We start from the raw sequence: 25967 nt of genomic DNA, 5'->3' as shown, positions 1-25967 counted from the left end.
ACCCTTTTTACTCTAAAAATAATGTGCTGGGAAAAAGTTCGTGAATTGTTTATTAAAGGGAGAATTAGACGTTCAGCTGAACATGTGTTCTAATAAATAAAAAAATAATCGGAGCTGAACAGATGGGTCAGAGGTTAAGAACACTGGCTGCTCTTCCAGAGGATCTGGGTTCTATTCCCAGCACCCACGTGGCAGCTCACACCTGTGTGTAATTCCAGTTCCAGGGGATCTGGCACCCTCACACAGATGCACATCAAAAGTAAAAGGGAACCATCAAAAAACAATTTAAAAAATATCACCTCATACCTACCGTTTGAATGCAGATGTGGATTTTTAGGAAGGATATCACTTTTAAGGTTTTTGACACCCATGATGGGATGGAAGAAAATTGCATTTCCCTCCTCCTGACCTAATCTTTTCATAGTCTCCAAATTCTCCTCATTTCTTCTGACCGAGTTGGCATGTTGTTCCTTTGGGAAGACAGTCCTCATTTCTCCGAGGCAGGATGAGTGGTGCATCGTGTCTGTTCTTCCCAGTTCACATAGACACACCTGCCTTTCTCTGTCACACTTCATATTATGTAATAACAATCGCTAACGTTTACTATATGCCAGGCCTTCTGCTCAACTTGGCTCATGTGGGGCATTGTTAACAGCGCATAAGTACTACTCAGAAACTTGGCAGCAAGTACTAGAAGCCACAGATAGGGCATCTCACTTACAACCCTTTGAGTGAGAATATACCATCATTCTAATTTTAATATCAGAATCATTGTAGGCTGAATAATGAATGGTTTGCCAATATGCACATATGTAGATCCCCTGAACATCTGACTATGCATGGCAGAAAGGACTTAGCAGATGTACTAAAAGTAAGAATCATAAAACATTATAATTATAATAAACCATTATATATATAATTATAATAAACCATTATAATTATAGTAGTTCTTCTAAAAGAAATGAACGTGGGCAAGAAAAGTAAAAAGATAACATTGAATTAGAACACATCAAAGTCTATTGTATATCAAAGGACTCAATGAGGTGGTAACCCATGGCATAGAAAAAAAGTCTGATATCTCTTAACATCTAGAATATATAAAGAACTCATACAGCTTAAGACCACTGCTACTGCCACCGCCTCCACAACCACCACAACCATCACTACCACCACCACCACCATCACCACCTCCAGCAGCAGCAGCAGCAGCAGCAGCAGCAGCAACAACAACAACAACAATGAAACCTAATTAAAAGATAGTTCTCTAGCTGGTGTGGTAAAATACGTCTGTAATTCCTGCAGTTGGAAAGTGGAGGTAGGAGGATTAGGAAGGAGTTCAAGGTCATCCTTAGCTTCAAAGCAGTGTTAAGGCCTGGTGGACCTGAGATCCTGTCCCCCCAAAAAAGAGATAGTTCTCTAAACACTGCCAACAGGCATATGACAAGATGTTCAGCCTCACTAACTGGTTACATGCTTGTGATAGATGCTAAAGGAAGGAAATATGTGTATTCTAATTCTCTCTCTCTCTCTCTCTCTCTCTCTCTCTCACACACACACACACACACACACACACACACACACAGACACACACACACACTCACCAAAAACAACAAACAAACAAACAAACAAACAAACCCTGGCATGGTGGCATGGTGGTACATTACTATAACCTCTCCTCTTGGGAGGCAGAGGTGGAAGGATGGTAAGTTTGAAGGCAACCTAGGATAACAAAGCCATGTCTCAAAACCAGACCAAAATAATGACATCAACAACCAGAACTCAAGGGCCAGGTGTATTGGCTCAATGTCTTTAATCCTAACACTCAGGAGGCTAAGGCATGTGAGTCTCTGTGACCTTGAGTCCAGCCTGGTCTATGCAGTAATGAGCCTGAGTCCAGACTGGGGTAAGTAGTAAGTCCTTGACTCAACAACAACAACAAAATCAAATAAAAGTAAACTGAAAAAAATTCTCTGCCATTTTTCCCACAAATACAAATCCATGTTCTATGTACACAATTCATGAATGCTTGCCAGGGAAGAGAACTGGGGTCCCACAGGGAATTTCGCTTTGCTCTTGCAGCATACTGTCTTTTACTGTTTGGTAGTTTACTTTCATGAACAAATACACCTAGAAGATTATTAAATTTTTGAGTGGTTTTTATGAACATGTGCATAGATCGTAGAATGCTGAAAGAGAGCAGTGGCTTGTCCCATCTCCCTGGATTTCCATCTTCCTTCTCTGAGGCCGCCACTCTCCTGTCCTAGCTGTGGCTTCTGGTACCTGTTGCTGTGTTTCTGAGGAAGACATGTGCCTTGCTATCTCTTACATTGCTGATACTGAGGATCACCTGTCCAGTTTTAACAGAAGCTGAAGATTTGGTTCACCTCTTTAAATACTCAGCTTCTGTACATTTGCCTAACCTGGATTCTGCTAGGCTCTTTCCTCACTATTTTTAATGTAGTAGTGTCGATGTGAACTAGAAAGCAAGACTATTCTGTATTTAATTTTCTCATGTAACTTCTAACTTTCTTTAGAGAGAATAACTCAATCTCATATTTGCTGTCATCTAGATCTTCCCATACCTTGTTGAACTGAACAGCTTTATAAAATAAAATGCTCTTCATCCAGAAATACTTCTTTATCTCCTGATTCCTTTCTCTGGGGAAAAAATACTAGGTGCACTGAGACCCACCCAGTTTCTGCTCCATTCTGAACTGGCTGCTTTTTAAGGTGTTGCCTGGCTGGTAGCCAGAAACTCCTGTCTTCTCTCTTATATTGACTGTCTTGAGTCTAGTATCCTTCTGTCTTACTTTATTTACTTGCTTTCATACTAACACTCCTCCCATCCCTGGGTGAGGGGAGACAGAGAGAGACAGAGAGAGAGAGAGAGAGAGAGAGAGAGAGAGAGAGACAGAGACAGAGACAGAGACAGAGAGAGACAGAAAGATAGAGAGAAAAGACACACAGAAGTCAATTTTTGAGAGCTTTACAAGACTAAGATCCTATGATAGGACATAGTACTACCTGAGGACCCAGCTATACCACTCCTGGGCATATACCCAGAGGATGCTCCAACATGTAATAGGGACACATCCTCCACTATGTTCATAGCAGCCTTATTTATAATAGCCAGAAGCTGGAAAGAACACAGATATCCCTCAACAGAGGAATGGATACAGAAAATGTGGTATATTTACACTATGGAATACTACGCAGCTATTAAAAACAATGACTTCATGAAATTCTTAGGCAAATGGATGGAACTATGTCATTCTGAGTGAGATAACCCAATCACAAAAGAACACAAATGGTATGTACCTGCTGATAAGTGGATATTAGCCCCAAGGCTCAGAATACCCAAGATATAGCTCACAGACCACATGAAGCTCAAAAAGAAGGAAGACTAAAGTGTGGATACTTTGATCCTTCTTGGAAGGAGGATCAGAATAGCCATGGCTCATAACCAACCAATAAACTGAGCATAGGGTCCCCAATGGAGGAGCTAGAGAAAGGTCCCAAGGGGCTGAAGAGGTTTGTAGCCCCGCAGGAGGAACAATAATATGAACCAGCCAGTACCCCCAGAGCTCCCAGGGACTAAACCACCAACCAAAGAGTACACCTGGAGGGCCCCATGGCTCCAGCTGCATATGTAGCAGAGGATGGCCTTGTTGGACATCAATGGGAGGAGAGGCCCCAGTATAGGGGAATGCCAGGTCAGAAAAGTGGGAGGAGGATTGGTAAGCAGGGGAAGGGGGGATGGGATAGGGGATTTTAAGAGGGTCAATGACGACGGGATACCATTTGAAATGTAAGTAAAGCAAATATGTAATAAAAAACTCTATTGCAGTCTACCTCCCTGTTCCTAAGTAAGGTTCTCCCTCTGTTGTGCCTTCTTTCTCATGATCTCATCGCTCTTCACAAATCCCTTCATCTCTCCCTGCAACTAAGAAAACCAAGGCCCCGTGGTTACCACATCAGCAGTGGTAGAGCCAGAACTTAAAGTCAAGTGTCAGCTGCCAACTCCAGACTGCTGCCTTTCTGTACACAGCTGCTCCTTACCAGAGAGAGAGAGAAATACCAGTGGCAGGCTCCAAGTGCTGAGCCGCGTGCCAAGTGCACAGCCGTGGCTGCAGAGTGAGCCCAATTCCAGGTCCTCATTTGTGTCTGGCTCCTGAGAGTTTCAAGTTCCAGACAGCTACAGCTGAAGTTAACCATGGTTTGCTACAAAACTTTTCCATTCTTGTTGCCTGTGCATATGCGTGCATGTAGATGTATAGAGACAGGGCTTTATAATTATGTTCTGAGATCCCTCTTACGTTTAAAATGTCCTGCCTTTTGCACACACACACACACACACACACACACACACACACACACACATACGTTCAGGGTAATTGTTTTTATTGCCAATGTATTTGCTTTCAAGCAATATAAGCATCCCTTCCATTCTTTCGGTGATGGGATATGCCTCATTACTTAGGAGTTTGCTGTTGGAGGTCCAGTTCAGCACTTGGTTTTTTTTGTTAAGTGAAGTTGAGTAACTGACCACACATAGGGTAATTAGATTAATCTACCCCTCCCCTCCCCTACTGAAACAATGGAAAATCCAGTATTGCATTGGCACATAGTTTCCTTAGATTAATGATCCTAGAGTCACTGGGTTGAAATTTGCCTGGCTCCCTACAGCTTTGAGAACTGAAAATGCCCAGCTGTCTAAAAGCTTTAATCAGGAAATGAGCATGAAATGGTATTGTTTTGTCACGGGATCAGAAGAATGTATTCTCGATGATTGAGTTATCCTGGACGGAAATGTATGTAAACATTCTTTTACCAAACAGTAAACAGGTGTTTTTATGTTGGTAAAAAAAAAAATCAAGAATTTAATTACTTGGGAGTGGCTTGCAACTCATTGGCTCTCACAATGTACTGGTCACTGCTCAAAGTTTATACTACAATTTTCCTTGTCTCTTCTGTTTCAAGTACCGGTTTATGGAGCAAGAGAAGAGCTGATGTAGGAGCTTTTGAGTTATGTGAGCAGAGCATGGTTTGTGGCTGCTAGCATAGGGATTCAGCTATAAGACTCTCTCACCAACTAACTCTTTGTGTGGAACTTTCTACATCTGTCAAAACCAGACAATAATGGTCCTACTTCTTAGTGATGTGAGCATTGTTTTATTTTGTGTATGCTTTTAGAACAGTATGTTGCTCATAGTATGCAATTGTTTGTTTCAGTGTGCATGTGTGTGTGTATGTGCATGTGTGAGTATGTGTGTAAGTGCATGTTCAGGGACAGAGGTCAACATTTGAGTGTCTGTCTTTCATTCTTCAGTTTGTATTTTGAGACAGGGTGTCTTCACAAGACTTGGAAGTCAGCAGTTGGGCTAGATTGCCTGGGCACCAAGCTCCTGGTATCCACCCACCTGTGCTTAACCAGTACCAATCAGCATTATAGGCACACACTGCAGCCTTTAGCTTTGTGTGAGGATTACAGACACACACATACTGCTGTGCTTCACTTTTGAACATGCTTGGAGGGAAGTCAAACTCGGGTTTTCATGCTTGCATGGCTAAAAGTTTTATCAATTGAGCCATCTTCCTAGCCCTCATAATTCATTCTTAATAATTGCAAGCATATTCCCTCATCTTTAGAAGACACAGGAAATACAACGCTTATGTTCACTTTCATTTAATGTAACAATTTTTCCCCATTAGGCCACACATGGCATTGTGTATCTTTAATCCCAGCATTTGGGAGGCAGAGGCAGGCAGATCGCTGTGAGTTCTCAGGCAGCCAGGGCTACACAGTGCTACCTTGTTTCAGAAAACCAACCAGCCCCAAACCAAGAAGAGGGGATGAAAGATGATTCCGAACTATTTCTTCCCCTTAGGTACTAAAGAATGGGCACGAGGTTCCATACTCACCTTGCAGGCCGTGCCTGGGAGAGGGGTTCCACCATGGGGGCCATGGGGACATAGGCTGTCATCATTAAAGCTGTTAAAGAGATAGAAGTGGTCCTTGAACCTTGCCTGATACTTCCTCTTTTTCCTTTTCCTCCAAAAGCAAGTATTTTATTCTCAAATGTAATCTATTAGTTCCTGCATCTGAGATGATAGCTTCAGGGACAAGGCATGATGTTATATGACACATTTCAAAATTTTCCAAAATGTAACATTGATTGGGAAAGTGTCCATACCTTAATTCAATTTGAAGTCATGTAATTAATCTTTTGGAGCCTACTTAACCAAACTGTTTAGTTCTTGGTTCAACTCTGAGCACCCAAGAAACTCTGTTGTATCAGTGATCAAACCATAGTTAAGGTTTAGTATTGCTTCTTTATAGTCATTTTATTTTCCCAGACTGCTGTTAAGCTACTAGTTTTACTTAGAACTCAGGTCTGGTGCTGTAATCTTGAGCACTCAGATATCTGAGGCAGGAGGCTTCCAAGTTGAAGGTCAGAACGATATGAGTATCAAGCCCCATTTCAAAGCAAACTATCTTGAATATTTTTGTTATACTCCTGAGAAAACAATTGACTATCAGACCTATTGTAATTTTTCTCATAGTTCAGTTTTCACATCTCTTCTTTTTGATGAAATGTATCAACTGGAGAACTTTCTCTAAGTCTGTGTATTTGTTATCACTACTGTTAACACTATGGATGAGTGCTGTGTAACAGGAGCACTGGAAGGCTGGGGTTGGGGCGGAGCTTACATGTAGACAGCCTGTCTATTGGTCCTGGAGCTTCCACTTTGATCTAACCATTCCCAGGGGGTGGGGTTGGGGGCATCAAAACCAACCGACCAACTAACCAAGCAATCAACTAAAAATGAAACAACAGATCAAGAGTCATAGTGATTAGCCAGACCTATCAGGGTCTAGTTTAATTTTTGTCTCCAGAAAAGAAAAAAAAAGAGAGGTAACATTCCATAGTCTGGGTGAGAAATGGCAGTGGCCCTGCTTCAGTTATCTAATTTTTCTATTGATGGCACGAATAGCTAGGGGCTGGAAAGGGGATGGCTGAGTTAGTAAGGTGCCTGTTCTGCAAACATAAGGACCTGAGCTCCTAGCCCAGCTGGATGGAGTGGAGACAGACAGATCTGTGGAGTGCATTGGTCAGCCAGCCTCACCAATAAATACACCATGTGTTCAGTAAGAGAGCCCGTCTCATAAAATAAGGGAGAGAGCAATGGAAACTCAATGTTGACTTCTAGCTTATGCACAGATACACACAGACACACCAGAATAACTAGCACATGGCACCATTAAAAAGGGGCAAAAATGTATGCTTTATTTGTTTCTTGGCTTCCTTGTTCTCATCCATAGAGGAAGCCTTGGCTATCAACTTACTTTCTGTGGATTCTGTATTACACATTGAGGTGTGTGCCCCAATTTATCTAAATGCCACAGTGCATTCTTATGCTTCTTGACCTAGCAGTGTGTTTTGGCGAGTTTCCTTATTGGTAAATGCAAGCATGCCTCATTCCTGTAGAAAATTACACTGTGAGACTTCATGGTCACAACCTGTCTACTGCCATGTAGTTATGTTCCTTTAATCTTTTGCTATTTTAAATGATGCTGTATCAGGTAATCTTGAACACATGCCATTTTGCACACGTGAAAGTATGTTTGTAGTTTAAACCCTTCCAAGTAGAAATACCATGCCAAAAGTCATAGGCATTTAGATGTTTGATAGATAATTACCACATTGCTTCCCACAGAAGTTCTGGTGATTTATATCCTAATTTATGCTTTCATTGAGAAGTATGAGAGACACTCCTTTTCTCTACTCTTGCCAACAGGCTATTGTCAATTATTTTTTGGTTGGTGCCTATCTGATAGATAAAAATATCTCATTGTTATTAAAATTGTGTCTATGCTTGTCTAGACTGTCAACTTCTGGAGAGGTTTGTACTTGCACTTTCCCAAATCCCCAGTTCTTTAAGGGAATACGAGCTGTGTGCTAGTCACTGAGATGCATGCTGTGCAAATAGCTAGTATCCTGAGAATGGCAGACGATAGTGTGAAGACATGTAAACATTATTGTAGTGCAGTAGGTAGGGGCCACAACTGTAGGTGTGAGAAAATAGCAACAATAGTGAGTCCTCTTGGGCATTGAGCGCTCTTCAGACACCGTTGACTGCATGCCAGTGTGATGTACATTTCTCTTTTGAGTACAATTAAGCATCTTTTGATATGTTTGAGTCATTTGACCCCTAGCACAAAGAGATGTTCTTTACTCTTTTGTTGGATTATTCATCCTTTTGCTACTACTTTGTAGAAGGATTTCTCTTTATGTAACAGGTAATATTCACCACTTTGTCTTTTGTCTTAGTTGATGAACTTTCTGTTGTTTGCATTTGCTGTGTTGTGTTTACAGTTTTCAACTCTTTGCTTTGTGGGATCTAGATTCTGTATCAGAGTGTCAAATTGCCTTCCCTAGTTTGAATTATAAAACAATTCCCTTCATGTTCTCTTTTAGTGCTTTTAAGATGTATTTTTAAGAATGCATAAATCCATGATCACAGCTGAAGAAAGAATTATTATTTGCTTTAATAATGAGACACAGGGAGTTTCTTATTCATATCACCTTGTTATGACTGCTAAGTAAAATTTGCATCTTGTCAGGTGAGATACTGAAGGTGTTTCAGTGAATTCTAGTTATGTGTCAGTGTAGATGACATAGGTCTCATGTTTTCTCAGGTTTGAAGAGCAACTTAGCCATCTTTACCATTTAGGGATAGTTGATATGCCCATAACAATGTAGTTAATTGGCTATTAATTTGCTAACTATTTATAAAGAGCCTTCTAAAGCATGTCCTAACACTTGGTTAGTAGTGACACTCTTTGATACAGCGGTAATCATCCTATATGTCTGGCAAGCTGTGAGCAAACATAAAGATACTAGTTGTCACACAGGTCATTGTGTACATCATGGAGCAGTATTCTGTCTTCATGACATAAAAATAGTTCTTTGCATCTTTGTCCAGTATTTAGCACTGTCCCTCCTGTTGATGACATCTGTTCCCATCCTGTAGGTAAAGAGATTCTCCGATCTTGTCATTTTCCTGTCCAGGGTAATTTGGGGGGAAATAATACTGTTAAATATATAACATCACAAATACCCAGTTGAAGATTGACATAGAAACATGACAGTAGGTATTCCTGCTGCATCAAAATGTCTTTCCTTGTTATCTTTAAGCTGAAAATGAAATTGGTACATTTATAATTACATGTCAAAGTGCTTCTCTGAGTGGCAGCATATTTTGTAAATATGAGAAAGCCGTTGTGGGATGAGACATCAACATGCTTTCATTATGTAATTTTTAGGGGAAATGTTGAAATGTTTCTAACAAATACCAAATACCAATGTGTCCACCATCCTGTCATATCAAACCCTTCTATTTACTTAGTATGTGTCTCTACGGATACATATGCATCACATATATTTCTCTAATGAAACCTATCGATTCATGGTTTGATAGAATAACTCCTGCCTTTTCTTTTTCTCCCCCCTCCTCTCCCCACAGTTTTTTTTTAAAGAAACACTTTTTCTAATCTAGTTGAAGCTTTCCTTGTCTTATTGCTTTTGCTCTTAAGAGTCCTTGCTGTGTCTCCCCAAGTGTGTTGAGACAATCAGCATTTGATGAGGGAGGCCACATGCTGGGAAAACAGTCTCTGCATGCCAGGAACACAGTAACAGGATGGCCTCCTCAGACTTTGGTGTGGAGGAGAAAGCTGCAGGGTAGGGAGCAGGGTGCTCATTCTAGGATTATCTAGTTGGTTAAAGTTCTCTTGGTTCGTGCATTTGGTGTCATGGTTTGTTTTTAGTCAACTCGTTTACCTCCATCCAGTAGGTAATTCTGAAATGTGGCTTCCACAAACTAATGCAGGGTGTGTTGGGGGTGGTGCACACAGCTGTGATCCCACTTCCATGTCTGACTCAGAGGGAAGCTTTTCCTTCAGGAAGAAATACATAGAATTGAAGGAAGATGACCAGGGATGCCTGTTTCCCTCATTATCTGTGAACTCTGAGCACTGGGGACCCTTCCCAACTGGTGAAGCGCCTCCATTCCAAAGGGCAGTACACACATTCTGAGCCAGTCAGTGGGATGCTGAGCTCCTGGGCACCCCCTGGTGTCCATGGCACCAGCTTGCTCTGTTTGCAGCTATTACTGGCAACCAGAGTAGAAAAAGTAAGCTAGAGGGACAGATAGCAGCTGGGGTTGAGAGTGAGGATCTGTTCAGCTGATTGTGTAAATAAGATGAGACACGTCCTGGCTCACTCACTCAATATGCTGCATCTGGCTTAGTGTGACCATCCGTTACCTTAATGTTCATCTCAGAAAGCTTTGCACCGCCTGAGAGGAGCATTAAAATATGCAAGTACTTACTTGTCACGTTTCTGGTCTTCTAAAACAAAATATTAGCATGTTTAGAATTAAAGATTATCTTCTTCTGGTTTGAGTGCTCACGTTCTTTTTTTATTGAAATCACCTACAGGGAAGTACAGAGGCTTCAGAAGTGCAGTTCAGTGAATTGTTTAGTATTTATATGCCTGCATAGCTCACTGCCACCCAAACCAAATTGTAGAACCTTTCATCCTCCCAACAGGCTGTTCTTGCCTCTTCTTCTCTTTCTCCCCTACCCTGTAGGAACCTTTACAAAGATGACCACTGTTTTAAGATCTCTCAACCAGTGATTACCTTTGCCTGTTGGTGGGCTGTAATGAAATTTTATAGCCTGTAATATTTTGTGTCTGGTTTCTTACACTCAGCATTATTACTGTGAGGTTCATTTGTGGTATTATGTGTTGTGTTTTGTGTGTGTATGTGTGTGTGCCTGCACTCATCATGCATGTGGATAGGGTTAGAGGAAGATGTTGGGTATCCTACTGTATTACTCCCTATCTTGATTCTCTGGAGACAGGACCATTCACTGAGTCTGGACCTAGGGTGGTGACCCCAGTAATTCTCCTGTTTCCATTCCATCCCACCACCATTCTGGGCTTCCAGGCCCATGCAGTCACACCCAGATTTTTCTGTTAGTGCTGTATATTGTAACTCAGGTCCTCATACTTGTACAATATGTTCTCTTACCCACTGAGCTATCTTCTCAGTCCCAGTGTAGTTTTTAAAATAGCACTTAACTATTTAATAATGACAGCAAATAATATTTTGCACAGTAGTCCTCAATACATTAATTTTTCTCAAGATACCTCTCTGATGACACTTTTAGCATTATACAACTTTTGCAGATAGCAAAAGGGCTGCTTAGAGATTTGAAGCATTGCTTCCAAGGTCCAGCTCCTGATCAGTAGTGATGCCAGGACTACTTCTAACTTTCTGGCTCAGAGCATTCAGTCTCTTTGGTCATCATGAAGCCTGTGCCCTACCCTCTCTTGTGGATGGTAGAAGACACAATGAGAGAATGAAAAGGGTGAGAAGGGGAGAGTCCTCCCCCCGACTTTGCCTTTGGTTGATGTTTGACCATGTAGTGTTTTGGCTGAAGACTGACCAAGCAATTTAAAGAGTCAGGCTAGCAACTCCAAGTACTTGAATACTGTGCCATGGATAGGAGAGAAAAAGAGAACCAACTAGGCAGCCAGCCACATTCAGGCAGTTCTGCTTATTGGAAAGTAGACTATTCATTCTGGTTCAGCACCCAGTTGCATACAGATTATGTGTTGGCGCAATGAGGTGGCTCTCTGCAGGCCCCTAAATATGTCACAGAAAAGATTTTCACTATATTAACACCATCAGGCTGTTATTCTCTGAATATAGGTTGGCCATTTCAGCTCTGCAAGGCCCAATGCCTCTGGGGAGCAGTGACAGTCTGGGGAGACCTGTTTCCTTCTCCTGGGCATGCCTCAGAGACATAGCTCAAACATCCTTGCACTATTGCTGTCTTGTTGATGGCCTTACTTTTACTGTACATGTCATATTTCCATTGTTAAGTGTTTTCACTAGGGTTTCTATTGCTGTGACAAAACATCATCACCAAAAAGCAAATTGGGGAGGAAAGGGTTTATTCAGCTTACACTTCCAAAGAGCTGTTTATCACAGCAAAGGAAGTCAGGACTGGAACTCACATAGGGCAGGAACCTGGAGCCAGGAACTGATGCAGAGGTCATGGAGGAGTGCTGCTTACTGGCTTGTTCCCCATGGCTTGTTCAGCCTGCTTTCCTTTTTTATTAGATATTTTCTTCATTTACATTTCTAATGTTGTCCCCTTTACTCATTTCCCCTCCAAAACTCCCCTATCCCATCCCCCTTCCCCCTGCTCACTAACCCACCCACTCCTGCCTCCCTGTCCTGGTATTCCTCTACACTGGGGCATCGAGCCTTCTCAGGACCAAGGGCCTCTTCTCCCTTTGATGTCCAACAAGGCCATCCTCTGCTACATATGCAGCTGGAGCCATGGGTCCCTCCATGTGTACTCTTTGGTTGGTGGTCCAGTCCCCGTGAGCTCTGGGGGTTCTGGGGGGGGCAGTCTGGCCTGTTGACACTTTCAACCTGATTTCTTATAGAACTCAGGAGTACCAGCCCAGGGATACCTCCACCCACAATTGGCTGGGCCCTCCGCTACTGATCTGTCTTATAGCCAGATCTTATGGCGGTGTTTTCTCAATTAAAATTTCTTCCTTTCAGATAGCTCTAGTTTTTGTGTGTCAGGGAGGGCAGGAACATGGAGGTAGGAGTTGATGCAGGGGCCATGGAGGGATGCTGCTTACTGGCTTGTTCCTCATGGCTTGCTCAGCCTGCTTTCTTATAGGACCTGGGACCACCAGTCCAGGGATGGCACCACCCACAATGGCCTGGGCCCTCCACCACTGATCACTAATTGAGAAAATGCCTTACAGCTGTATCTCATGGATGCATTTTCTTAACTGAGGCTCCTTCCTCTCTGATGATTCTGGCTTGTGTAAAGTTGACACACAAAACCAGCCAATACGTTAAGGAAAGGTGAAGAGAATCCAGGTTTCTTTTCTACCTAAAGAGGTTTGTTGATAGATCCTATCTCTTGTTCTGTATTTAAGCGGTACTGTAATAGCTAATTTTTTAAAAATTTTTATTTATTTATTTATTTATTTATTTATTTATTTATTATATGTAAGCACACTGTAGCTGTCTTCAGACACTCCAGAAGAGGGCGTCAGATCTCATTATGGATGGTTGTGAGCCACCATGTGGTTGCTGGGATTTGAACTCAGGACCTTCGGAAGAACAGTCAGTGCTCTTAACCACTGAGCCATCTCTCCAGCCCGTGTAATAGCTAATTTATACATGATGACATGTGCATATAAATCTGCACGAACTTTTGTAGCTCACAGTTCTACACCAGGGTGTAGCCTCTAACTCTGAGACACTAGTAACTAGCATTTTAACAAGTGGGCTTAATTATCACAAACCTGAGACTGAGGATGGGGGACTATGAACACCCAGTCTGGGGGAAATCTAGCTTCCTGCAAGCTTGGCGGGCTTCAGGTGTGGCCCCGCCATCTGGCAGGCAGGAGTGGCTTTAGTGCCAAGAGAACCATCCTGTTCAGGTAGGAGTTCTTTCATGTGCATGACAAAGGACTTGCTAGATTGGCGCCTAGATAATCTCAGGTTTATGGCTAGAGGTAGAGTGAATCCTTTAAGCATACAGAGAAGCTTCGCTCATCTCCAGAGCCTCAGGCAGAATGCCTCATGTGCCCTCCCTATAGTTATGGCATTGGCTCTTTGGGGGAGGCCAGAAGTGTCATTGTACATCTGGTCTGTGTCCACAGATGACTACTTTGCACCTTTGTACCTTGGTCTGCTCTTGCATCCTGTGTCTCAAAAGGAACAAATGGAAATGTATCTATGAAAGAACTTCACAAGTATAAAGTTGTGTCACTGGGACCTTCATCATCTGTTTTTACATGGCCCCAATAGGCACCTGTGATGTCGGAATTCAAGAAAGGTACAATAGAGACCAACTTGCATCTGCATGGTAATTGGTGCCCCGGGGGCAGGATGCACACCATACATTTCTAGCTAGAAGTAGCCATGGAGATGTGCAACTTGCTAAGATTTAAATTTTTTTTTTTAAATGAAAAAGTTAGTCCCGTGACCTTTGTGAAGCAATTAGAGATTTCAGAAGGATGTCACATCAGACATTTGTTCTAGAAATACCCCTGGTTGTGCTGTGGCCCCTGGTTGTGCTGTGGAGACTCAATTGGGAGGGAGAGACTGGAGGTAGGTACACATATAAGCAAGGCAGAGCTCAGAGAAGTGTGGCTGGAAGATGAACCTTGACGCTAGTCAATTGGGGTTCTAATTCTGCTCATTTATTTAGTGTATTCTTGTGTGACTGGGACTCATGAGACACTGAGAACTGGCTACACACTCTAGGGTTGGCTGTGACACATTGTGTACAGTCATATCAAATCTGTCATTTTAACTTTTAGCATACAAGTGGTGGTTTTCCTGACTTCTAGGTAACCTAATTCCCAAATTTACATATTTTAAAGATCTCATAGAAATGAAACTGTGTATTTATCCTTTTGTGTCTGGCATATTTCACTTGGCATGTTTTATGTCCATCTGTGCTGTGTTGTATATTATTTTTTAAGGCTGAATACTATTTCATTGTATAAATGTACAACAGCCTGCTTATCCACTTATCTGTTAATGACCCTTGAGTTGCTTCCTTATTTTGGCTAAATAGTGCTGGGATAAGCATTGTCATGTGACTATCTGTCAGCACCTATGCTTTCAGGGATTTTGTTTGTTTGTTTGACTATATCCCTAAGAGTAGCATTGCTGGGTTCTGTGGGAATCTCTGTTTAACTTTGAGGGACAGCGTCTTTTCACCATTCTGTATTTTCTTCAACCATGCCGAAGGGCTTCATTTCCTCTGAATCCTTGCCACTTCCTGAAGTCTCTCTCCTTCTCTTTCTCCCCTTCCCCTCCCTCTTCAATGCAAAATGCTTTAGCAATTTGAAGGGTACCTCACTGTGCACTTGATTCCATTTCCCTAATGACTAATCATCAAGCATCTTGTCACAAGCATATTGGCCATTTGTACTTTTCCTTTGGAGAAATATCTAAGGCTCCTTTTTTAATCTTTGTTTTGAAGACAATAGAGGAAGAATGGAGAGAAACAGAGAGAGGAAGTGGTCAAGCCAGACTGGGAGACTTGCTAGATAGGGGACAAATGCTGACTTTTTCAGCTTGGGTGAGTGGACAGATAATGGGGTACCAAATAGAATAGACCTCCCTTATGAGAAGTGGTGGTTGGAGGAGGGTATTGACCTTTCACGGGCTGCACTGAGCCAAGGCCTTGTTCACCTTAGGAGCTCACAGAGTTCACCGCCTTATCATCTACCCAGTTGCTTTTGTTTTCTGACAAAAGCAAGTATCTTCCACCTAAGAAACAACTTAAGAACTTTAGTCAATATGAATAAGCATTGGGTGGGGGAGGGGAGGCAAAGGAATGTGGTATCTCTTGGCAAGCTTCTAGTTCTTTCTGTTCTATTTGCTTCTGATAGGTTGGTTGCTCCTTCACAACCAGGCTTCATGTTATGCTGCCCTACAGCACTGGGACCTGTGCACTGTTGAGAACCACAGCTTCCAAGACTTCTACTGATCATTTTAGCACCACAATCTTTTATCTGCTTGTTACCTCATCCCAGATATGTGCCGTTGACAGAAGGGTAATATTGCTACCATGGTCCACTGAATATCTTAGAATTCCTCCATGGTGAACATGGATGGTTGTTGTTAGCAACCATTAGAGAAATAAGTGTGTTTGATGGCTTGTTCTCTTGTCTTCAAGAGCCATAGCTGGCTGGCAGCCATCATGTGGCTTAGGCAGACAGTGTTTGCAGTTTGTCCCCTGATGCCATCTGCCTGTGAGGCTACAGGAAACACCAGCAACTGCTGTTGTAGCAGGTGCTGGGGGCTGCTGAGGTGGGTGTCCCTGTATACACAGATAGACAGACAGACAGACAGACAGACACACACACACACACATATGCACACAAGCACACATGAGCAGCTTTGTGTGATGTGCAGAGATACTGGTGTGGGGCTGAGCTCTGCCTCCTCAGGGCTCAGGAATGTCAGGCCAGGCTCTCAGCACAGCAGAGCCCAGTTGCTGGTTTCCGGTGGGGCCCTGTTAAAGGAGCAACAGAGGGTGAGGCTATTGTGAAGGAAGCTAGTGACTGGCTTAGGGGCAGACTCAATGTTTTGACAAGCATTGTTGTTTTCTTTCCACCTCAGCCTTCTGACTCATTTTTTTCAAGGGGACCAACCTAAGTTTTTACCCTGCTGTTTTGAAAGCACACATGCTTTATCTGAGTCTTTCCTGCCATTCAGCCTTGCTTCAGGTCTAGCCCCCTCAGCTTTAGTTTTGTACCTAAGTTAGTATGATCACGGGCTCAGAAAAGTATAGAGATGACTTGCTGGATTTTGGGTGTACTGGCTGGTTTTGTGTCAACTTGACACAGGCTGGAGTTATCACAGAGAAAGGAACTTCAGTTGGGGAAGTGCCTCCATGAGATCCAGCTGTGGGGCATTTTCTCAATTAGTGATCAAGTGGTGAGGGCCCATTGGGGGTGGTGCCATCTCTGGGCTGGTAGTCTTGGGTTCTATAAAAGAGCAGGCTGAGCAAGCCAGGGGAAGCAAGCCAGTAAGGAACATCCCTCCATGGCCTCTGCATCAGCTCCTGCTTCCTGACCTGCTTGAGTTCCAGTCCTGACTTCCTTTAGTGATGAACAGCAATGTGGAAGTGTAAGCTGAATAAACCCTTTCCTCCCCAACTTGCTTCTTGGTCATGATGTTTGTGCAGGAATAGAAACCCTGACTAAGACAAATTGGTATCAGCACAGTGGGGTATTCCTGTGACACCTGACCATGTTTTGGGGAGAACTGTGGAAGGACTTTGGAACTTTGGGCTAGATGATACATTTGGTGTTAAGAGCTCTGTGGAATACTGTGTAGGAGCTTGGAAGATAATGTTGAGAACAGTGCAGACGTTGGAGGCCAGGCTTGTGAAATTTCAGAGGGAAGATTAAATACTCTTATCAGGGCCATGTTTTGATTGTGAAGATTCTATGGTTTTGGTTAGCTGGGGCTGAAGAATCAGCAGTAGAGTACAGGCAGCTGGAGCCAAGAAGACAAGGTGTGTGCTACAAAGGGCAGAGCTGGACAAGTGACCCAAGCCCTTGGAGGAGCCCAGAAGATCATGAGTTGGATCCCAGACATTGGATGGTTGGAGTTTGATTTTTACTTTTGATTGTGACAGTGCCCTGATATTTTTCCCTCTTAAAGGAAGAAAGTATTTTAGTGGAGCCCACAGTTAAGAGACTTTGAATTTTTAAAAGATTTTGAATTTCAAAAGATATTGGACATTTTAAAGGGATTGAACTTTTAATATGTAAAGACTGTCTGTCTTTTAAAGTTATTTAGATCTTGGGGATGAATAAGAAAGTAAGGATTGAGGCATAATAGTGATGTGTTTGTGTGTCAAATTGACCAGGGGTCAATTGTACTGGCTGGTTTTTGTGTCAACTTGACACAGGCTGGAGTTATCACAGAGAAAGGAGCTTCAGTTGGGAAAGTGCCTCCATGAGATCCAGCTGTGGGGCATTCTCTCAATTAGTGATCAAGAGGAAAGGGCCCCTTGTGGGTCCTTTGAGAAGAATACCATCTCTGGGCTGGTATTCTTGGGTTCTATAAGAGAACAGGCTGAGCAAGCCAGGGGAAGCAAGCCAGTAACTAACATCCCTTCAGGACCTCTGCATTAGCTCCTGCTTCCTGACCTGCTTGAGTTCCAATCCTGACTTCCTTTGGGGATGAATAGCTGTGTGAAAGTGTAAGATGAATAAACCCTTTCCTTCCCAACTTGCTTCTTGGTCATGTTTGTGCAGGAATAGAAACCCTGACTAAGATATTGGGCAAATAGTGATTTTGCAGAGAGTTATCTAAGTTATTAAAGCAATATAAAATATATGTTGAGTATCCTTTACCCAAAGTACTTGGGACTGGAACCATTTTAGTTTTAGGATTAGAGGGGAGGTCTTTGCATAATACCTAATGAGATACCATACAGTTAAGTTCCAAATCTAAAACACAAAAAATATGTTTCTTATATATACATAGATGTAGAACAATTTGATACATGATTTTCAGTTCACCTCTGGTTTTATCTGTAACCGATCACATGGGGTCAGGGGTGGAAATCTCTACTTGTGGCATTATGTCAATACTCAAAAAGTTTTGCATTTGGAGCAGTTCTTTTTTTTTTATGAAAGGAACATTCATTTTGTAACTATATTATGTATCAGGTTTCTCTTTATACACCCCACACACACACACACATACACACATATGCTCTATCATTGTTTTATTCCTTTAAAAATAATTCATTTAAAAATGTTTATGTACATTTGATGTTTGGCCTACATCTCTGTGAGGGTGGCCAGATGCTCTGGAAATAGAATTATAGACAGTTGTGTGCTGCCATGTAGGTTCTGAGAATTGAACCTGGATCCTCTGGAAGAGCAGACAGTACTCTTAATCACTGAGCCCTCTCTTAGGTCCCTTGTTTTATTCCTTTGATATAGGGTCTCTCATTGAACCTGGTGCTAGGCTGGTGGCTAGCCAGACCCATTACTTGCCCTGTCTCTTCCCCAACCCCTAATGGGTTGCTGGAGTTACAAGCTGGCATGCAACAACAGCCTTTTTATGTGGGTTCTGGGGATTCTGTCTCAGCTTTGCCTGTTTATACAGCAGGTTCTTTTACTCTTACTTTTACTCACTGAGCCATTGCCTCAGCACACAAAACATCTAAATATCCAGATTATTAAAATTTCATTTATCGATTGATTATATGGAAGTCAGAGGACAACTTTCTGGAGTTCTCTCTTTTACCTTATGTGTCCTAGGAATTGAACTCAGGTTGCTTAACAAGTTCCTCTACCCAACTGAGCCATCTTTCTGGCCCCAAGAGCCAGATCTTGAATGAGTTTGGTAAGAGTCCACTTAGATGAAAGTCGGCCAACATTTACTATTAAAGGTCAGATATTTCAGGCTTTGTCTCTGTAGCTTTTTTGTTTGTTTGTTTTGTTTTGTTTTTTGGATTTGTTTTTTTCGAGACAGGGTTTCTCTGTGTAGCCCTGGCTGTCCTGGAACTCACTCTGTAGACCAGGCTGGCCTCGAACTCAGAAATCTGCCTGCTTCTGCCTCCCAGAGTGCTGGGATTACAGGTGTGAGCCACCACTGCCCGGCTGTAGCAAGTTCTTAACTCTGAAATTAGAGCATCAAACCAGCCATACAAAATATACATGAATGCATTTGTTGTATTATAATGATTTTTATATTTTATATGCTAGAGTGGTGGGTTGGAGTTTGCTGGCCTAAAACGATAGTCATTATTTGTTTTTGAATTTTATTGGTATTTTTTATCTATATTTCAAATGTTATCCCCTTTCCTAGTTTCCCCTTCGAAAGTCTCCTATCCCACCCCCTCTCCCCCTGATTCTATGAGGCTGCTCCTGCTTCACCACCCTAATATCCACCTACACTAGGGCATCAAGCCTTCACAGGACCAAGGGCCTATCGATGCCCGACAAGGCTATCCTCTGCTACATATACAGCTGGAGCCATGGTTCCCTCAATGTGTATGTACTCCTCAGTTGATGGCTTAGTCCCTGGGAGCTCTGGGGGTTCTGGTTGGTTGATATTGTTGTTCCTCTATGGGGTTGCAAACCCCTTCAGCTCCTTCAGTCCTTTCTCTAACTCCTCCACCGTGGTGCCCATGCTCACTCAATCTGATGGTTGGCTGTGAGCATCCACATCTGTATTGGTCAGGCTCTGGCAGAGCCTCTCAGGGGACAACTATGACAGGCTCTTGAGAAAATAATCACAGGAAGTAGAGGGAGCGAGAGATCTGTGAGGGAGAGAGGTGGGGGAGGGGAAAAGGAGGAGATGGGGAGGAGATAGGGGAGAAGTACAGAGGGTCAGGAATTTGAAAGGAGGTGTGTAGCAGAGGGGGGGAGGGGGAACTGGGGGTAGCTGATAGTCATTATTTTTAATGACTGTCATTTAGTTCTTATCCTCCCCCTCCCTCTACACTGCCTCTCTGGTCAGGAATTAATACGCTTGAGGAACTTAAGGACTACAAATACATTTAAGTTATCTTTTGAGTTTAGTATAATTATGAGCATGGTGATGGTTTGTGGATGTAGTTTTGCTAAACCTTTGTTGAGAAGAATAGAAATCAGAGCTTTGGAAGTAGTGCCTATGCTTGGTTGAGGCTTGACATAGTAGAAAAAAGTAAAAAGAAGCCATAATTTAGAGCTATATGGTAGTGCGCCATCTCAGTCGTTCTCCTGATGTTCAAGTGGAATGGCTCCCCTTGTATAAGGGAACTTTACTATACTAGGCATTATTGCACTTTATAGGACTAGAATTTTCTTTAACAAATATAAGAAGGAACTTACACAAAGTCAGACAATGGTGTTGGTCAAATGTTGTATTGTGGTTATGTGGCATTATTATGGTTTATTTCCAGAGATAAAGAGGTACCCCAAAACTTACCTATAAATACTTTCTTCCCTTTCTATGTCCTCATAGGAAATAAGGAAAGATATGAAGAAAGACCTCCTGTCTAACAAAGCTCCAGAGAAGCCCATGCACGATGTATCCAGTGGAAACTCTTTGCTTTCTTCTGAAACCATTTTAAGAACCAATAAACGAGGTATGGCAAAGTGGGAGACCTTTCTCCCTACACATGGGCACATCTGGAAATCCTTGTATGCATAATGTCAAATTGAGCATTACTGAAAAGCTGAGGAATTTGTCTTTCTAGTTTTCAGTATAAATTTTGTACATACACACACATATACACACAAGTAGTAAAAAAAGTTTTTTTTTTCAGAAAAAAGTTGAGCAAACTTGTAAAATGCTTTTTCTAAAGGTTTAGCTTCAACCTTCATAGCTATTTGTGTGGATGAAAAGTGAGTCCACAGAATAAGATACAAGCTGATCTAAGTGTGTCTGTTCATGCCCTCTTTCAAATTGTAATTCACTCTATTAGCATCTGTCTCTTTAACTGCACAACTCCCTAAACACAGACCCTGCCTCCCTGTATTTATAAGGAGGGATGTTCAACGATATAGCTAGTATATCATCTAACCCCTAAACCTTTATTAGTCCTGTTTTCCCCTTTGTTGAGACATTAAGTCACTTTCAGGTACTAGTTTATTAAAACTGCTTTGTTCCCCACCTGCTCTGGTAATAGCTATTTTTGAATGCTGAGAGAGAATCTAAGATTTCGGAGAGGACTCTACTCCATTCTGGACTGTTACTGACCTTGGGGCAGCCAGGGCCCACAGTGAGCTGAGCATAGACTTCAGCTGCACTCCTGGGCTTAATACATCCTTAAAAAGGAATTGAGAGCTCTTCAAAATCAGCAGGAAGAAATGTATTAGCAAAGGGTTCCATTAACAAGGGGAAAAATGCAAGTTTACATAACCACAGGGAATAATAACTAATCTTTCATAAAATTTAGACAGCATGAGAATTTTTCCAATAAACTACCCATTGATCCTAGTGCTGGTAACATTGGCTTTGTGTCTCTGTCCCTTCCTGACTCTTCTGCTGCCCCCTCCAGCTGCTCTGCCTTCCATTTCCTATTTTGAATTATTCACATGAAATATTGGCTAGCCGCCCAAGTTGGTTAGCAACTATAGGGCTTTCTTTCTTCCCCTTCTTCTTTTAAATCTCATTGTATCAAAGTTGGGGCTTTCCCATTTTAAGAATTTAGCTTGTGTAACTATAGAACTATAGTCTTCCCAACGTGCCTCCTGAATTCTTTTTAAAAATATATTTGATGGCACAGTCTCACATACTATGTCGTAAACAGTCTGACTGGTCTTAAACTTAGCCCAGCCTAGTCCTGAATACCCCTTTGCCTCAATCTCCAAAGTTCTGGTATGACATTCTGCATAGCCCGAACTAACAAGCCCAGCTCTCCGTTCTTGCATATAAACGTTTAAAGCTCAGAGGAGACTTCTACTATGGATTGAAGAGTTGGAGTCCTGTGGCTTCTGTGAGCTGTCCCCTTCATATGTCTCTTCTCAAGTCAGTGGGCCCAGCAATTCCATGCATAGTGACTACTAAGTCAGGTTTTTCTGGTCACCCCAGGTATTTTATCAAGCCAATATGAGACTTAGCATAATTAATTTCACAAGATAAAGAAATAATTAAGGCCAAGAATGAAGGTAATTATCTGTGTGGCTTCAGTGAAATTACCTCAACTAAAGAATAGAACTTTTTGCCGGGCGGTGGTGGCACGCCTGTTATAATCCCAGCACTCTGGGAGGCAGAGGCATGCGAATTTCCAAGTTCGAGGCCAGTCTGGTCTACAGAGTGAGTTCCAGGACAGCCAGGGCTATACACAGAAATCCTGTCTCTAAAAAACCAAAAACCAAAAAGCAAAATTGTTTCTTTAGAACTGAAACTCTGGCCTTTGAGTTCCCCAAATGGAATCTCTTATTCACCAGAAAAATGAATTCCAGGGGTGGTTTACTTGACTTTTTAAAGCTTCTACCCTAGCCCTACAAGCTGGTTTAAAACAAAACTTATAGTTGAGGCTTTTGTGTGCTAAATGCCAGTAACTATAGACCTGAACAGGCAAAGGCATCCTGTAACTAGGGATTCCATAACAGCTCATCTCCATTCTGCTCCAGGCTTCACACTGACCTCAGGGGTCACCTGGGCCAAGCATCAGTTCCCAACTGAAGGGAGGCATTGTGTACCAGGGTGGGTGCTCTTTGCTCCTCCCCCACCCCATCAAGACTAACACCATTTTGCTCCTCCTTATAATAAACAGTGTGTGTGGTGGAGACTGATTGGCCTTGTCAGGCCAGATAAAGAGTTCATTGTACTGATCAATGAAAAACAAAAACAAAAACAAAATGCCCCCACCCAAAAAACCAAATATTTGAGGCTAAATCTGTAAGAGGTTATTCGAATTCCTCCTAAACTTTTACCTAAATTTTTCAAGTTTTTGGACTTAAGTTATTGAAGTCTACCCCTCCCCCTTTGTTTCCAGCAAGCTTTGTTCTTAAAACCTTTAGGATGCTTCAGTCTGTCAGGATCTTTTTAGCTATGATTAAAAGAGGAATTCTTTCTTAGGGTTTGATAGTCTGTTTTGATTTGCTTTCCTTGAGTATATGAAATCTACCCTGTAATCTACCTTGGACCCTATGAGAATTTAGCAGAAAACACAAATTCGCTTCAATGTAGCTAAAGACAGGAGGCCTCTTTTCTTTCAATGAGCCTGGTCATTTGATTCAGGCCTGGAATTGGTTTAATGAGGAAAGAGGCCATTCTAATCTGGTTCTAACTCTGAACTTGAACCCTGTCACTGGGGCCCAAGCTTGAGACAGACTTAGCTGAAGAAGTTTCTCCATCTGTATCCAGCTATTCCTGTATTTTGTGATATTCCTCACTTTGTGGCAATTGCAGACAGACTGGTTTTAGGACCTGACAATCTGGAGTAAGCTTGCCTTCCTTTGAACAATGGCAGAACTCATAGTCTAAGGGAGAACCTCCATAAACCCCGAGGAAGGGGTAGGAGCTCAGAGGCTGAGTATTAGGATATGGCTAACAGTAGTTGTGACATTTGCAGTTACTAAGGCTGATCTGTGGAGGGACAGAGATGATTCCGTGGATTTATTGTTTGAGAAGAAGGGAGATGCAGCTAGAATTCAGAGAGAAAGTCAGCTATCCCAGCTGGTGTGGCAGCCATCAGCTGCCCATTTGAATATTAGGTAGGTGAACCCAGTTTCCACCTCAGGTCACAAGTAACAGAACCTTTGGCCCAGATATGATTTTTTATTTTGTAATTTTTTTCTTTCATTAAGCCCATACAGAAAAAGGATGGGCCCTCCCAAAATAGAACAGGAATAGATAAAGGGAATGTTTTTGTTGTTGTTGTTGTTGTAGGTTTTTTCAGTGTTCAAAACATGAGTTGAGAAGCAAAATTGAACACAATGGAAGTTTTAACAGTTACAAGCAAATATGTTCTCAAAGATGAACAGTTGGTTTTGAACATCTGAATGCTCTTTTCTACTTGAATCCAAAACAAAATAAAAATCATTTGGTTTCATCTGCAGAAGGAAGTCCTGATAAGCTTTCTCCATGTGACAAATTATATATCTGACCTATAGTCTATACTTTACTGACCTAGGTGAAGACCAGGTTTATGCCAGGGTTCTGGCTTCTATTAATAGCAGGCCAGGCAGGGAAGCTGTGTCTTTGCATTCCGCTCATTTCTGCCTGTGATTCTGGACACTTAAACATTTTTTTTTTTGATGAACACCAGTGAACACTCCATAGCATGTGATTATCGCATGCCAACTATGCACCCCATCTAGTGCCTGGTGCTTGTACAAAGACTAGAAAATCAGCAGGTAGCCCTGCCTGCAAGCACTTCAGGCTATATGCCACATGGGAAACATTGAGAAAGCACTGTCCATTCCTTATATATCTTTTTAAAAGACAAGGTGGGGGTATATCTCTTATTTACTTTTGTCATTCTTAATGTGAAGCCACTCCGTGGGTTTCTGGTTGGCTTTATGTGTCCTTGTTTCTATTTCCAGTTTATCATGAAATCAGTGTTTGGTAAGTGTCTATTGTATTTTGTGCATTCCTTATTCTTTGCTATTACTACTGTTATTGTTATGCTCTTATGATTCAAAATGTATTTAATAATCATCTGTTTAAGCCGCTCTGCTACTTTGGCCTCTGCCTTCTGAAAGATAAACTGCTTCTTACCATCTTTAGTTAAGGTTATGCATTTGCACTTTCGTACCCTTTCCGGAGATAAATGCTCAAGGATCTGACAGTTTTAAAGATGTTATTGGTAACAGGTCTAGCTCTAATGCTGTGAGGTGAGATCATCTGTCTCACATGAGATTCTAGAGAGGATGTGGGGAGGATGGCTCCCTGTACTGATATGGGGATCTGACTTTATAGAACATTGCTCTGTGGGTTCTGTTCCGGTACATTTAATCCTCCTGACTGATCTGACTTAAAGCCTTCCTTAATGGAAGGACCAATAAATGCTCTGCCTCTGGTGACACACTGTTGCTTTAAAGATCCGCATGGAAACCTTCAGAGTTGATTTTGCATGCGGATGGGTGGTACTTGCATGCCCTTCACATTAATATGGGCCTCACATTTGCCACACAGAAGTGCTCTCCATTTGAGACCACTACCTGTAGCTATCCAAAGAATTTAACTAATGTGTAGCCTTCTCTTCCTTTTTGTATCAGTAATGGTCATTTCAGTCCCAAAACAGATCTGGCCAAGTGACCACTCCCTCCTGTCACTTTTCCTGAAATGGAAATGTATGTTTTTAAGGCTTCCATTTCTCCATCATTTATCTTGGCTGCTGGGATAATACACCAATGGACCAATTGTCCCTTGGACTGATTCGTGAGAATCTGGGGGAGGATGAGAGCACATGTGTGTAGGTATGCACATGCTGGCATGGAAAGCACATCATGGCTCAGAGGCTCAATGGCATGGAAAATATTTTTGAGATAATGTTTCCTTATGTGTAGCCCAGGGCCACCTCAGCTTCACTAGCCATTCCCTTGTTTCGGTCTCCTGAATGCTGAATGCTTGGATTCCAAGCATGCACCACCATGCCTGGCTGGCGTACATCTGTAAGACCCTGGGTTCCTTGTTGAAAATAGTCTGTAAACAAAGGATACAAAAAAGTGTTTGGGGATTTAGTTCAGTGGTAGAGCGCTTAATGCTGGTCTCTGTCCTTCCCTTTGGGGGGAAAAAAAAACACAAAGTAAAACCAGACTTAATTCATTTGGCTTCCTGGTGATTTGTTATTTAGAAACGAGGAGGCTTTTTTCCTTTCAAATGCGAATTTCCCTGTGGCTAACTAGGTATCTGAAAATATGGCATTTTGT

At 42.2% G+C, this 25967-nt stretch overlaps 1 protein-coding gene across 1 annotated transcript in view; it reads left to right on the top strand.

The window, feature by feature from the left end:
- Nucleotides 1–25967, top strand: part of Sh3kbp1 (SH3 domain containing kinase binding protein 1) — a 232685-nt gene that overhangs the window by 108685 nt on the left and 98033 nt on the right. The window contains exon 3 of the mRNA XM_052170206.1: nt 20605–20728. Within this exon, the coding sequence (XP_052026166.1) occupies nt 20605–20728 (124 nt within the window). The remainder of the gene's footprint in view (nt 1–20604; nt 20729–25967) is intronic.

This window comes from Apodemus sylvaticus, chromosome X (genome assembly GCF_947179515.1).
Source record: "Apodemus sylvaticus chromosome X, mApoSyl1.1, whole genome shotgun sequence".
In the NCBI taxonomy this organism is placed as follows: Eukaryota; Metazoa; Chordata; class Mammalia; order Rodentia; family Muridae; genus Apodemus; species Apodemus sylvaticus.
This window is presented reverse-complemented; position numbering and strand designations above follow the sequence as displayed.